Genomic DNA, 16,044 nt, shown 5'->3' with positions numbered 1-16,044 from the left:
AGCAGCAACTTGCATTAACCTTCATTACAAAAGTCAGCTTTTACACCATATGCAAGGTTCCCAAGTAAAAAACAACAGTTCTGAAGTATTAGTTTGGTCGTGGAAATGTTGTGAAAATGCTCAAGATAGATGAGGAACTTTTGTTTTGTGTTAAAAAAAGTAACTTCATCTTATAAATTCTTGTAAGTTCTACCATTTGTCATGACATCTATATTATTTGGTTCTAGTCCAAGAATAAGGAAGATGTTTGTTGTATACACCAATTAAGGAAGATGAATTCAAGATGTAAATTTACAATCAAGCAATACATAAGATGTAGTAATGAAGATGAAGTAAGAACAAACTTCAACAAACATGAACAATATTTTCATTCATTGAGGACTATTAACAAACACATAGTGAACATTGTCAAGCAAAGTAACCAATGCATAAGATTAAGGTAAAACCCAAGCAAAAATTGAAAAATTAACAATATATTAGATGAATTTAACATTAAACATTAGATAAACAATCAAAACATAACCTAAAACAATAGATAATCATGAAGTTGTAAAACTCTAGGAAGATGAACAATAGCTAGATAAATCAAAAATCAATTCAAAACCAAACAAAACAACATATAGTATGAAACGAAATAAAAATCAAGATGAAATAAGGTAACTATAACAAAGATGAACTTACCTCAACAAATCAACCACCCTAACCAAGTAAAAATTTGGCCGAAATTTACGATGAAGAAGAAGAGATTTAAAATTGAAACCCTAAATGGGAGAGAAGATTCAAGATGTTTCATGATTGAGACTCAATTGCATTGATTAATGCCATATAAATTGAAGAGGGAAGGGTGGAATGATTTTGAAAATTCTAAGAACCCATCAAATTTCGTTCTAGAGAGAGAGGGGGGGTTTCTCGGTTTGGATCAAAATCGGGTGTCTAGAAAATCTAGACTCGATTTTATATTGAGGGGCAAACTTGGAAGAAAATGGCAAAAATAGGATCATTTCAAGGAACTTGAGAAATAAGGGTCATTCCACCAAAGTCAATTGGGTCAAAGGTCATTTGACCTAATTTCCCAAATCCCTCCCCTATTTGATCGTAGCCAACGTGGCAACAGTGGGCCCACAAAGTTTCTTCGACTGAAACGGGTTCTGGCCTTCTGGGTTACGACCACAAGCATTTGACTGGAGTTTACAATTCCGGCAAGCAACTGTAAAACTTAACAAATCGTTACCGAGAGAAAGAGAGCTTTGAGACCAAGAAATTACTAAAGAGATGAAGCTTCAGAGGTCATGGATTTCTGTCGTTCTTGTGAACATTTTGTTCATCTGTTTTGATCAATTAACATTAATCAGAGGTTAGTAACTTTTCCCAAAATTTATTAGGTCAATTTTAAGAAATCAAGAATGTATTACTTGATAATTTAGGTTTAGATATCGTGAGATTTTTGACCTAATGTTTCTTTCCCATGTTCTACTGATGCAATCAGGTTCTTCAATTACAGTATTTGAAGATGCAACTCATCATAATACAAATATCACCCTATTTGCCACAAAGAGAATAACTCCCTTGCTCATTATACAAAGGTATTTTCCTTCATACTGAAGAAAATTTGTGTCTGTTTAACTCGGGATGTCTGACTCAAGCTGATCTTGGGTGCACCTATAATAAATTGTGGACTTCATATTCACAAAGACCTTGACTAGTTAGATTCAGATATGACATAAAAAAAAATGACCTTCTAATATCCGGACAGGATAACATGAAAATTGTTAACCCAAAGTCAAAAATTTTGTAGATATGAATGGGTTGAGAACCAAACCTCTTTTAGTGCTCTTCATAAGCACAGCCAGAGTAGATATGAAGAAGCAGATGCAATTAAACGAAGGATACGATATCCTCCAGTTTTTAATGATCCCCAATTGAAAAAATACAAATACAGAGGAACAAAATGGAGGATGATGACAAACACACTCGGTGGTAAGAAAAAAAACTGTTCTACACATAATCTTCACTTTTACATTTGTATGAGCCTAAGTTGTTTTGACATTGGAAAATTCAGAATTAAAGCCGACCCACTAGAATGTTCTTGATGAGTCCCACCAAAATTACTGCCTTTTGGCTGGTCAGAAACCATAAGATCTATATACTCTGGATAGTCATTTTACCCGTGACCTGCAATTTCATTTTGATTAGATGTATTGATTCTATTGAATCGTGATACAAAAGCGACATGCAGATTTGTCTAAAACGGACTTATGGGAAAAAAACACTTTCATTTTATTAAGTAAGATAGATATCGGAAGTAAAACTATTTGATCTCTCCTTCGCTAGAAGAGATCGACCAATAGAGGAAGGGCTGACTGGGATAAACATCCCATCAACCCTCCTCTATTATGACTGGGAGGAAGTCCAAGTTTTCTCGGCTTAGACAGGTTGGGATTAGTAACTGGCTCTTGTCGAAGCCCTAGACGATCCTACTCCCAACTGCTTAGGTGTACATTGTATTTCCGATGTATTATTTCACCGTACTAATGGAAAAATAATGTGATGCAGATCTACGGGAAGGAGCTGTAGTAATACAATATTACGCAGCAGTAACCAACTTATTTAGCTTTCGCCTCTTCAGTCCAAGATATCAGCTGAGCTTTGGCTATGTCGATCACAGGTTAGGCGAGGCATTCAAATTCTTTATGTTTCTGAACTGCTAATATAAGTCATTGTTTATACTACATAGACTTACAAGAGAGCATTCTTATGTTGTAGAATGGGTTTTCGACGAGTTTAAATGAAATACCACTGAGTCCTCCTCGGTGGATTTTGGTACCATGTTCTAGATTTCTTTACAACCCTTTTCTTCTTCACCCCTTTCCGTTGTTACTGGGCCCTCCTCGTTCTGGGCTAGGTCTGTTACTGGCCCTCCTCCCTTTCCCCCTGGCTTGTGTTGCTTTCAGAACTGGGCCTTCCCCTGTATTCCCAACCCATTTCTTCTTGGGCCCATAAACTTTCTTAACTACCTTTCTTCTCTTGAACACTTGTTTTGACTTGGGCCACTTATTAGTGTTATCCACCAACTACTTCACTGCTGTCATGATTTCATCCTTTGATGATACGCTGTTCTTTAGCAACTGCCGCGTCATCATTGCCTTCATCTACCTTCTCCTTTCCTTTTGACTTTTGAACGTTGCACCCATCGTCTCCCTTGTGACGTTGTTTGTCCTGATCACCCCTCCTAACATCAGAGCTTTCATTAATCCGTATTCCATCTGCAGTCTTTTTTAGATCATCTTGATTAGAGTAACCTTGCCACCCCTGGACAAAGTCTTAGCCTTCCAAGTCGAGAGTCTCTTGTTAACTCTCTCCACCACCGGATCCCATAATGCTTTGCACTTGTAAGATTGGCCCAAGGGAAGGCCTAGGTATTCGCTAGTAAAATACCAGAATTGGCAATAATGCTCTGATCCGACATTGCTGGAAAGATCATAGATTTGGAATAATTAACTTTCAGCCCAGAGGCCAGTTCAAATAAGATAAGTACCTCCTTCAACTGGTATGAGTCGTCAAGAAAGAATAAGGTGTCATCGGCAAACTGGAGATGATTTACTGCTACCCCATCCTCCTTGACCTTAAAGCCACTAATCCACTTCTTCTCCTCCGCCACTCTCAGGCAATGACTCAAAGATTCAGCTATCAGCAGGAACAGAAGAGGGGATAGGGGATCCCCTTGCCTAATCCCTCTACGTACATTTACTTTTTAGGTGGGTTTTCAGTTTGCCAGATATGGAAAATATCTCCTTGAACAACCAGAACCTGTTTTTCCGGCATGAAGCCAGCGGGTTTACACTGAACCTTCACCTTGGCACACTAGAGGTTATTAGAGTTATTGTCTCTTCGTTGATCTCTAACAGCTCTCCAGCTTCCTCTACCAAAGTTGAAAAGATCTTAACATTTCATAAATGGAAAGGAATCCTAAAAAACTTTACAGAGATGATGTTAGGATCTTGAGATATAGCGTTGCATGTTGGAATCCACCTCCTAACAAACATAGTTGTTTTGTAGTTCGGAAGGAGCATTGATTCAATCTCCCACAGGATATCCGTATTTCCCTTCGTCCTCAAAATCGTAAATCCTTTCTTAAATGGTAGGATACCAAACTTTGGGGGAGCTGAGTAGGCTATCCACTACATTTTTAACCCCAGTCGGATCCTCTAAGGGGGGATTCATATCTTGTATCACTGTCTGGTTCCAGTTGATATCTCTATTGTCGCTGACTGCCATTTTTGCTCTAGGAAGGGTAGAAGAAGATGCTTCTGGATCAGGGTTAATCACAGCCTTTAATAAAGGTTTGTGGGGAAAAGAATAACGTGTTTCTTAGGTTCTACTCTGGGATTAATAAAGTAGGTGGTATTATCCTTCCTTGATGGTTTAGGGTTGGATGGTTGATTGTTTGCATTACTATCATAATGACTTCCTTTCCATGCATTGCTGGTTGATGCTTTGGATGGATAAAAGATCGGTGGGAAGGATTTGTCAAGGTTATTCTCCTTTCTCGAATCTAACAACGCCACTTTTCCACCCCTCTCGAAGTTTAACTTATCCTTACTGCCCACTTTCCCATCCAGAATACCACCAAAGTCCTTCAAGTAAGTGGCCATTTTTATCCAACCTTTGGTATTCCTGCCCGCCGTTATGCAGACTGACTTCTGGCTATTGTTCCGTTCTCCCACCTTATGAGCCCAAACATACTCACCTCGAGTATTGTTCATGCTTCCCTTAGCCATAATGAGTTTCCATCCCTGAATCTACTCATTTTTTAGCTACATCTCCTTGTTTCCTCTGAGAAGATAAGAGTACAAGGAAGTTGGCAAGCTGTTGACACCTGCTAGAGGGAGATTAATTGCCCATTCACGGTAGAAACCAACCTCGGATATACTAAACCTCCCATTTCTAGGTGAGGTTAGGGTGTACTTCTTACTCTCCAGATTTATCATCTTCACTCTCCCATTGTTTCCGTCGAGTTGGCTCCGATGACCGATGGATTTAAGATCTGCGTTTTCTTTCTCTCTCCTTTCTCCTCTCATATCTCCACACATATTAGTTTATCAGGGTTAGTTTTTGAAAATACTTAATACATCCAATGCATGTTTTAGAATTTTTTATTAGATTGTTGTTTTTATCTTAAAATTTTGTTTTTAGTTTAACCTTTTCTGTATATCTGTTGTTTTGTGCAGGGAATATGATAGTAGGAGACATTATTACTTGAATGTTTCAGTACCTCTTGCTCAAGACCGCAGTTCAAATATGCTTGATGGAGCAAAGGTTTCTAAGTATAAGTGGAAGGGACCCATGTTATGGTTCGCAGTTGTTGTAGCCACCGTTGTCTTACTTGCTTTGTTGTTGTGTGGTAGGGGTTCCATAGGTGTTCCTAGACTACTCTGTACCGAGAGTCCTGTTGAGGTAGTTTCTAAAGGAAAGAAGAAGAATTCTAAAAGGAATAAAAAAAAGGAACAAGTAAACGGAAAAAGAATTGGGAAGCTGTTTGTATCTGAGTCAGTTATTGGTGAAGGATGTAATGGTACAATTGTATATAAGGGTGTCTACAAGAGGCGTGAAGTTGCTGTAAAACAGCTTGTTAAAGCTCTTGTGAAAACAGCAGATAAAGAGATTAATCACTTGACTTTAGCCGACTCTCATACAAATATTGTTCGTTGGTTCTTACAAAAGCAAGATAAAGATTTTATATACATCGTGTTAGAGCTTTGTAAATGTAACTTGGAGGAGTTACTTAACAAGTGTAAAGCTTCTAAAAGTGATATTGAGCTCTGGAAAGGGGACAAGCCTTCACCAACATTAATAAAATTAATGAGGTTAGTCTGACTTTAAACTGATTTGTTTTTTTTTTTATTTCAGTTTATACATAATACAAAAACATAATATATACATATTATTACATCTGTATATACATACTAATAAAATCCAGCATATATACAATATACATATACATGTATGTATATATATAGAGAGAGAATCTTAATCCTACATAACAAGTTATTTACAAATTATCTTGTAATCACATGAACAGTAAAAACACGAAAGTTGAACTAGAAGGTTTCTAGAAACCTTTTACAGTTCTTCTGCTTTAATAAGAAGTCTAAGTATTCCAATCATTTAAATTCCCTCTCAACCTTATATCCCATATGCCCTGGTTCGGGTTATACATTTGGGAGACAGTTCCTTTCTTCAGTACCAAGGTATGATATATAGTCAGAAATGTTTTTTTTAAACTTTGAATGAATATATATTGAAAAGAAGAAAGAATGTACAAAAAAAAGATAAGGATTAGGTCTTGGGATCTTTCACGATACCCAAGCCTCCCAATTTACAACCACATCAATGTAGGAAAGGTGTTTGAATTTATCTAAACTTTTAGCCCAGAATAACACTGTTCCTTTAATGTCTTCTACATCTAATTTGGTATTGTAGTTAATATCCTTGAAGACTTTGTTATGTCGATCCTTTAATATGTTCCAGATAATAGCCGCCGGAATAAGCTCCCAGATTTCCTTTCTACTCTTCCTTTTACGAAGGCCATCCCACTGTTCTATCATTTGGTTAATGGAATTTGGTCTGCACCATTGTACCTTGGGTGTTGCGATGAAATATTGTCTTTCTTTAGCCCACTTATTTCTAATTACCACCAACTCCTTGACTGATTGCGTGATTTGTTCATGTGACGCTTTGTGCTGTCTCTGTTGCCACATCCATGTTACAGTCATCCAGCCTTTCCTTACCTTTTGAGTTGTGACTGTTAGATCTATCATCCAACTTCAATCTAGACTGTGATCTATCCTTCTTCCCCCTATCTGAATGATTTTGAATCCATACTCCACGTGCACTAGTGACATCCTAGGTGGTAGATGAACTTCTAAGCTCCAACTTATCATTTTTGACTGCTGTCTCGCAAAGGTTGCATCCGTTCCAACTTCCAACCTTATTTGGAAGTACGGTATCTGAGGTGTCCTTACCCTTGTTCTCGGTCAACGATCTCAACCGCTGGAAGTTTTCCGACAACAACCTTACAAGTTACAACCCCTTTTTCCGTTGGATCTCTTGGTTTGCAAAAGGGAGCCTAATGTACAAAGTTAATTAATAAATGCTATTTATAAATGTTTCAGTTTACTGCCTGTTTTACATATTTCTACATTTTTTTTTGTTACTTTGGTGTAGGGATATGGCATCGGCTCTCTGCCACCTACATGACTTGGGAATGGTTCATCGCGATATAAAACCTAATAATATCTTAATTGCGGGCAAAGACAAATCTTTATGCGCGAAGTTGGCTGATATGGGCATAAGCAAGTGCCTTGATAGTCAGCCTTTCCTTTCTCATCCTACAGGTAAAAGTTAATGCTAATTCTAAGTCATTTGATAGACGTTATTATTGCATCCATTTAGGCTTCATATCAGCCTTAAAAAATCCGAATTGCGGGCTACACTCATTCTACATTTAGATAACGTCATAAAGATAAATGGAGAACAATGTGGGGCAAATAAAATTAACAACTTAACAGGTCTATATCCAACTCAAATTCAATGTAAATAGACAAACAGAGGTATTAATAATAGTACATTTAGATAACATTTAGTAAGTCTCAACCGAGGAGTTAAATGTCGACATATGTTTCGGTAATTCAAGCAACCGACACGAAAATGGACTTACAAAAATTTCGTCTCAGATTTCCACCGAAATCTGGCACGAAATTTCGAAATAAAGCTTTAGGGTAGTGGATTCTAACATTTGATTGAAAAACTGAACATACCTTCATAGTTTCTGCTTCATTTTCTGGTTGGTTTCATTGAATTTTCTTCTAGATTTCTTTTCTATTCCATTATTAGTCATCTTTAGTATGAAAGTCCCAAGAAATTTTTATCACCGTAAGAAGATTTGAGGACTTAGAAAACCCTAGAGAGAGAAAGCTCGAAGAAATCAAGAAACCCTATGGTCATACTTTATAGGATCTCTCACGACTCAATGGTGTAGGCCTAACAACATCAATCCATTTTATGAACATTGGGAAGGGATTCACAAGCCAAAGATGAAGAAGGAAATATGGGACATGGTACCGACGGCCATCATATGGAACCTATGGAAGGACCGAAATAACAAAATCTTCAAAAAATCCAACATAAATACAAGCCTAGATGTAGACGATGCAAGGAAAGAGAATATTAGTGATTGATCGAAATTCCTTTAAAGTTGCAAAGTCAGGTAATTGTAAAATAGTTATCAGCGAAAAGGGATCTGGTTATCATGGAATGCCGTAATTTCTGAAGAATGTGCTAATGGATTTGAAAACTACTCTTACACTATCAAGTAAAGGAAATCAGTGTAACAGAAGGTAACACAAGATTGGAGTTGAGGAGCAACGGCGACCAAGTGTCGATATGGCTAAAGACTCAATAATGAAACGATTGAGAGGATACATAAGATTGTATAAGGTTTGGAAAGGTAGTAACTCTAAGCACTCGGTCTGTATACAGGCAGGTGAAAACAACTTGGGATGGTATAGCCTTGCAGAAATATTAAAAGCCTTAGAATCCCGCTGGCGACAAGGGTGTGCAGGTTTTCAAATGAACAGTCACAAAGGAGGTGAATCATCAAACAAATGGGCAAATCAGCTAATGTTTCCCATACCTCTCACAGCCCAGAACCCATCACCACTCTGATAATCCCAATCACTAGACAAACAACCCTATCCTACACAATTTTTCAAGAATTCTTTCGAAGATAAAACACATGCAAACTCTGGTATGCTAGTCCAGAAAGCTCCATAACTTCAACCCGAACCACCCACCTGTTCTCACCATCAAAGCTTTAATAACTTTCAGAGACCTGAAATACCAAGCCTCCACCTCCAAAACCATTTCAACCAATCACAACGACCCACTCAAAAATTGACCCAGACAAACCCCTTCAATAGTAATCCTGTCTCATTCAGGATTTGCTTGTATGGATTGGGAAAACACAATTGTGGTGAAAGTCCATCCACAAAAATTATGGTGAAACTTGGAAGTGCAAAATTAAGGCGTGGAACCTTTTAAGACAAGGTTTGGAAGCGATCCTAGGCTCTTAGCGCTTCAGAAAGGATGGGCAGTACTAAAAACTCCTTAGCCGGTGGAGGAGTTATTGGGGATTGGCGCGCTTTTGGTGAATATGGGATGCCAACATATTGTCACGAATGGAAGCACAGTTTTAATGCTCATAACTGACTGTTACAACTGAAGATCTGTGGGCTCCCTTTAGATTTATGGAGCACAAAGAGCATGGAAAGGATAACCGAGCCTTTCAGAAAACTAGACGAAATTTACCAGATTGAAGAAGATTTAGAAACCTAAGAGCAGCTATGATAAGGGTGCGATGCAAACTGCTTTCAAAGATCCCCACATCAATCATAGTCCTGTTGGACGGAGAGTTTATTAGGTTCGAAACTAAATTTCTTCGGAAGAGTCGGGTGGGTGCCAAAGAAAATAACAATAGTCATTGATGATGTGGCGAAAAATACAGTTGGGAACGAGAAACGCGTAACATTGTACAAGTGAAGGTACGGATGAGCAGGTCAACCTAGATTGTCAGGCGACTGAAGCTATGCAGGTCTGCAAGGTGGTGGAATGTGACGACATCAGGAAAGGGAAAGAACAAATGAATCGAGAAGGGAGTCAAACCCAGTTGGAGGCCCAACAAGAGAAAGGACACGGTAAGGCGTGCAAAATTAATAACCCAAAAGAAGCCCATCTTACCAACCAACTAAACAATGTTTTGAACTAGGACTGAGAGATACCTACAACCCATTAAGAGACAGGGACTCGAATGGGCTTGGAATGAGTCAACATGGTCGACCACAGAGTGAACAAAAAACCCTAGAAATTTATTGAAGGAGAAATGTAAGGGTCGTCGAACCCTTGGGGGTTTCTGAAAGTAACAAAAATGCATATAGAACAGCAGAGGATAACATCACAACAAGAGGAGGTACCCACTGATAAGGAAGAAAACTAGAGGAGATGAAGTGGACACGGTGGAGGCTCTTGTGATCTCTACCATGGAATATCGAAAGAAACGCTTAAGTGAGTCAGGGAACCTATTACGATTTACCACTGATGGTAACCCAGAAGGGGTCTTCTCTTTGCTAAATTAACTAGACATCCCATTTATTCCAGTTGATGTGATAGCCTTGTGGACGAGAAAGGACTGAAAGCAGATATGAACTATGATAGTTCAGATTATGAGGGGACTTCAGAAGACGAAGTTATGCAAGTGGTGGAGGTGAGTATGGGACAAACCTTAGAACCCATTACTCCAGACAACACATTCAAGCTGAAGATCATCATTTGGAAGGCAAAAGTTCACACCAGGCAGAAAAGGTATGGAGGCTTATGCTACTGAAGAAGAGGAAAACAATCAGTGTATAACTAATCAAACTCCTGAAAGTGGGATTAGAAGCAGATTGAAGGCAGAAAGAGACTACAGTGGATACCATGTGGCAAGTGGAAGAAAAGATCTTGTTCTAGTTTGGAATCCAGAGATCATAAATGTCTTTGAAAACTATCACATGGAATGTTGGAGGGATGGGTCGGAAAGATGATGAGATTATTCATATGGTAATAAAGTGGAGTGAAGTAGAAACAAATAACATGCGAAAGGTTACAACATGTGAAACACCAATTAAAAGCGGTCCAAAATGAAAACATGTGAAAGACCAATTAAAAGTTCTCCATAATCAATTTCAATGATACAAGAGATAAAATGGAAAGAAATACACAATTGAAATAGTGAAGAAAAGAGGAGAGACCTAAATGGTGTAGAATATGAAGAAAGGGCTAAAGCCATGGCTGAATTGGACAGCTTACTTAAGGTGGAAGAGGTTAGTCTAAGACAAAAGTCACGAGTAAGATGACTTCAGGCAGGAGACAAAAACTTCTAGTATTTTTGTAAGATCATAAAATTCCGAGCAACTGTGAACAAAATCTCTCACTTAAGAGTTGGCCAAAGAATGGTGGAGGAAGAACAATACATAGCAAATGAAGCGGTGAGGTTTTCTTCTAATCTCTATGAGGAACTTACTCATTGGCGACCAGGTGTGGATAATATGGACTTCCCTCAATTAGACGTCGAAGATTTAGCCTTTCTTAAAGCTGATTGCTTTGAAGAAGTTCCAGCATTTTGAACGCGAATGAGATAATTGATTCGACTCATTCGAGAATGAAGAGTGTTGGCCTAGGTGTACCTTACACCATTTAAAATTTTATGCACATGATCTTAAACCTAAACCACACACTAATTGGTATTAGCACTAATATGGTTTTAGTTAATTACACACGATTTGTTGCTAAAGACTATTTAAAGCTAACAGAAACTTCTGAACTTTTAGTTTTGATCGCAAATGAGATAACTGAATTGAGATTTAAAAGTGGTGGCCCGAAGACCTTAAACCGTTTAATCTTTCAACACACCATCAACCTAAATCACACACCAATTGGGATTAACACTACTCTGTTTTTAGTTAATTAAACGTGATTTGTTGGGAAGACCATTTTCTAACAAATAAAAACTTCTAAAGGTTTCTATTCTGTTTTGTTTATGACTCATTATTTAATTTTAGTTGCTGAATTCTATGTTTATGTTTTAGAATATTTCTTCTTTTGATTTTAGTATTTAGGAAGTACCTTTATATATAATTATGTTAAATTCGGTACAGGAAGCGGTAGTTCGGGGTGGATGGCACCCGAACAACTAGAACAGGAAGAAAAGAAAGAAACAAAGGCTGTAGATATCTTCAGTCTCGGCTGTGTTTTCTACTATTGCCTAGCTAAAGGTAGTCACGCGTTTGGTGACCATGACGAACGTGATAGGAATATTCGCAAAGGGAATCCTTCCTTAATTCTGATTAAACATATAAGCGAAGCTGAGGATCTGCTGACTCAAATGGTACAGGACAATCCAGATTTGAGGTACGAAATAACATTCCTTTTTTTTAGTAAGCGATTAATGGCGAGATTAATAAAAACAGAGACATGGTATTTTTTTTTGAAAAGTTTGAATTAATTGAAGGGAAAAGAATATACAAAAGAACTGGTGGATTCACATAAGAAGATGTTAATTCATGATATCCTCCCAATTAGAAATGAAATCCAACTAAGACTATTGGCTCAACCAATGTTCCTACTCCAGTGGAAGAGTAAACCTAGGACGTCTTCCACTGCTACCACTAAACTGTTAGGGGAGTTATTGAAGATGCCTTCATTCCTAGCCTTCCGAATAGACCAGCAGATCGCTTGTGGGATCATCATCCACATCTCTCTCCTAGTTCTCTTATGAGGGATCCTTCTCCATTGAGACAACAAATTGGGCAACGACATAGGAAGGCACCATTGAGCCCCTGCTGATTGGATGGAGAAGTTCTAAATCTTCCAAGCCTCCTCGCAATGAATGGAAACATGATTAATTGATTCCCCATGGGACGTGCATCTAGCACACCAGTTAGTAAGTTGCATACCGCGTCTCTGAAGATTGTCCGCTGCCGGCAATTTTCCCAAAGCTGCTGCCCAAAGGACAAAGCTCACTCTAGGAGGGATGGCTGGAGACCACAAACCTTTGAAATCCGCCAGCTTCTTGTCACTCGAGCCATTAGAGTTGATCCTACGATAACAATTCTTCACCGAGAGGTCTTCTTTGTCTCCTGTGGACCAAATCGTAATATCCTCTACACCATTCTTCGGCCTGAACTGATCAAGCAGGATCAGCAAGTTGGAATAGATGTCTATTTCCCAATCGTTGAGGTGTCTTCTGGTCTTGATCACCCAAGTCATAAGAGCTGTGGACTGAACTACTGAAGACTCTTTTGACTCAGTGAAGTAAATAGCTGGGTACCTTTCTCTCAGAGACAGTTGGTGGCACCAATTATCGTGGCAAAAGCTTATGTTGCGGCCATTTTCAAGCTTCCATTTAGTGATTCTCTCGAAATCCTTTGGATTTCCAACAATACCTTTCCAAACACCACATCCAAAAGAAAGTTTGGTAGGTTTATGAACCCAGCCTCCTTGCACCAAACCAAACTTTCCACAATGATGTTCCTCCACAGAGCCATATCCTCATTAGCCTAGCCTCCATAACCATTTGCACTTGTAAGATTGACCCAAAGGAAGACCCAAGTAACTTGTAGGAAGCTTACCCACTGAACATCCTATAACTGCAGTGCTGGCAGCAACAATACGATCTGTGATAACAGGAAATATCACTGATTTGGAGTAGTTAACCTCAAGGCCAGAGGCTAATTCGAACCAAATAAGATTGTCTTTAAGCTTCCCCAACTGATAAGAGGGATAATTTAAGAAGAAAAGGGTGTCGTCCGCAAATTGAAGGTGGTTGACTGCCACACCATTCTCCTTAACTTTGAAACCCTTGATCCAACACTTCTCTTCAGCTACCTGAAGGCAGTGGCTAAGAGATTCTGCTACTAGGAGAAAGAGTAATGGAGAGAGGGGATCCCCTTGCCTGATGCCTCTTGAACTTTGGAAGGGTTTAGTAGGGTTCCCATTCACCATGATGGAGAAGGAAGCCGAGCTAACACAACCATAAAGCCAAGACCTCCATTTATACCCGAATCCCATCCTATCCGTTACCTGGTAAAGGAAATCCCAAGCCACTCTATTATAAGCTTTTTCCAAATCCACCTTTACAATTAGACCTTGAGTGCCCTTCCTTCTTCTCGAATCAATAAACTCATTAGCTATAAGAACCTCCCTGCTACAAAGGCTCCTTGAAAGGGGGAAATAATCTCATCTAGAACAATCTTAAGCCTGGAGGCCAAGGCTTTAGAAATAATCTTGTAAACTCCACCCACTAGACTAATAGGCCTGAATTCAGAAAAATTAGCAGCATTCTCCTTATTTGGCAATAGAACTATAAATGTGTGATTCAATTTCCAGTCCTTCCTAGCTGTGTTTGCAAATTCCTGAACTGTCAGCATGAGCTCTACTTTGATAGTCTCCCAACATTTGATGAAAAAACTAATAGGAAGCCCATCTGGCCCTGGAGCTTTATCTCCAGCAAGGTCCTTCATAGCTTGTGTAATCTCATCTTCATTGGTATCTGCCTCCAGCATCCTGTTCTCCTCAGGGTTGATAGTGGGAAGGGGCATGTTGTCAATAGAGGGTCTCCAGAAGTTGCTCTCAGTGTATAATTCGCTGAAGTGTTCGACAGCAGCTGCCTTGATGTCCTTATCTTCACAAATCCTGCTTCCTTTATGATTCAAATCACTAATGCGATTAGATCTAGCTCGACAGTTAATGATTTTATGAAAATAATTCGAGTTTCTGCCACCAACCTTAAGCCATTGAACCCTCGATTTTTGGCGAAGACTAATTTCCTCCAAATTGAGTAGCTTATTGAGATCCAGCCTGCTTTTCCTTCTAGCTTCGAAGTCCTCAGGAGACAGATTATGATCTTCTTCCTCTCTGTCCCAATTATCAATTCTTTCCCTGACATCTTTCAATTCAGCATTGAACTTACTATATTTCTCCTTGGACCAGGCTTTCAATTTGTCCTTGATGTACTGAAGCTTAGAGACATGGTATTTCAGTCACCCAGTCAGAGCTTTCCAAATAAAACAATATAAGTATTTCCAACCTGACTATAAGAATGTAAATAGGTTCTCTAGATTAGACGACTATATTCTGCCTGTATTCAGATCTCATCCAACAAAAGTTCGTTCAAGTTCAGTTACCAATCTAAATCGACATATCAAAATTTGGAGAATTGCGTAAGCCATATTTTTGATAAGTTCGTTGATTCCATCTTTACGGTCTCCTGCATCACCTCCGTCTCTGACCGGTGTTTTCTTCAACAATTTACCTCCTTCTGTCCTGTTGAGCTCGAATGGCCACAGAAAGTTTACAACTTCTTTGAAATGTGGACCACCATTAGCAATCTTATTTACAATATCTTCCACACATATAATGTTATATTTCCCTAGTTCCTGTGTAGTGAAAAGAAACGCCAAAAATTACAGAAACCAGTTGGGTAACAATTAACTAGTAATTACATTGAGCAAGTAGTTCGCAGAACCTGAAAAATTGAAAGTTTGCAAGAGCCCGCTTTTGTTGACTAACACTGGTCAGAGAAGTTAATCATTGTTGGCTCGGATTCTGGATCAAACCTAAGCCGATTCCGAGCCAAGTCCGAGTTCAGCTTCGGTTAGTGGTGACAGGAATACCGAAGTTGACCTCTCTTGCTGGCCTTGATGTCCCATTCTCTATGCTTATTAAATCTGATAATATCTTTATTATGAACTGCTGTCTTTTCAGGCCTACGGCATTGGATGTCTTGCAACATCCTTTGTTTTGGAGTGTAGGGAAGCGCCTCGAGTTCATACGGGAAACTAGTGATCGTATTCATAAGAAGTCTCCTACATCTAATCTCGTACAGGGGTTAAATAACATTAATTTGGGTAGCAGCTGGGCAAATAATCTTGATCAAATATTCATATTAAGAATGCAAAAGTTCAGGCAATACGATTTTTCAAAAACCACTGACTGTCTGAGGTTCATTAGAAACACTCTCAATCATTACTGGGATCTTTCACCCAATGTCCAGGTTATTTCTTAATCTATTTTCTCATAACTTGGTTTGGTTGCATGTAAAATGAGTTTTAAGCATTTTGTTTTTTTGAAGTTTGTTTGGATATCGATTATAACTTCTTGTTTCTTTCTTGTTTATTTTTCTTAGGGACTTCTTGGATCGAAGCCTGAAGGAATATATACGTACTTCACCTCTAAGTACCCGGATATGTTTATGGAAGTATACAAGGTAGTCAAGGGAAATTGTGTGGGGCAACAGTGGTACTCTGACTTTTGTGGAAAAGAACAGTAGAACAATTTAAAAATGTAAACATACATATTTTTTGGACTAACTCTAGTGTTGTTATTACATGTACTGTTTGATGATGGTGGTGGAAGCCGATTATGTGCAGGGAAGGAGTTAGTAGTAGAAAA

At 38.7% G+C, this 16,044-nt stretch overlaps 1 protein-coding gene across 1 annotated transcript; it reads left to right on the top strand.

Moving 5' to 3' along the window:
- Window positions 1-1,196: 1,196 nt before the first annotated feature.
- LOC147567023 (serine/threonine-protein kinase/endoribonuclease IRE1b-like) lies at window positions 1,197-16,044 on the top strand. Its single transcript, XM_086653648.1, has 9 exons — window positions 1,197-1,354; window positions 1,487-1,583; window positions 1,796-1,977; window positions 2,554-2,665; window positions 5,229-5,864; window positions 7,225-7,394; window positions 11,751-12,003; window positions 15,358-15,646; window positions 15,779-16,044. The coding sequence occupies exons 1-9, from the start codon at window positions 1,273-1,275 to the stop codon at window positions 15,920-15,922; spliced, it is 1,965 nt and encodes a 654-aa protein (XP_086509774.1). The 5' UTR covers window positions 1,197-1,272; the 3' UTR covers window positions 15,923-16,044.

The sequence above is a fragment of the Eschscholzia californica genome, unplaced genomic scaffold (assembly GCF_041429995.1).
Source record: "Eschscholzia californica isolate CP2 unplaced genomic scaffold, dmEscCali1.0.p SCAF_1, whole genome shotgun sequence".
NCBI lineage: Eukaryota > Viridiplantae > Streptophyta > Magnoliopsida > Ranunculales > Papaveraceae > Eschscholzia > Eschscholzia californica.
The sequence above is the reverse complement of the archived record's forward strand: the minus strand, read 5'-3'. Positions and strand labels throughout refer to the sequence as shown.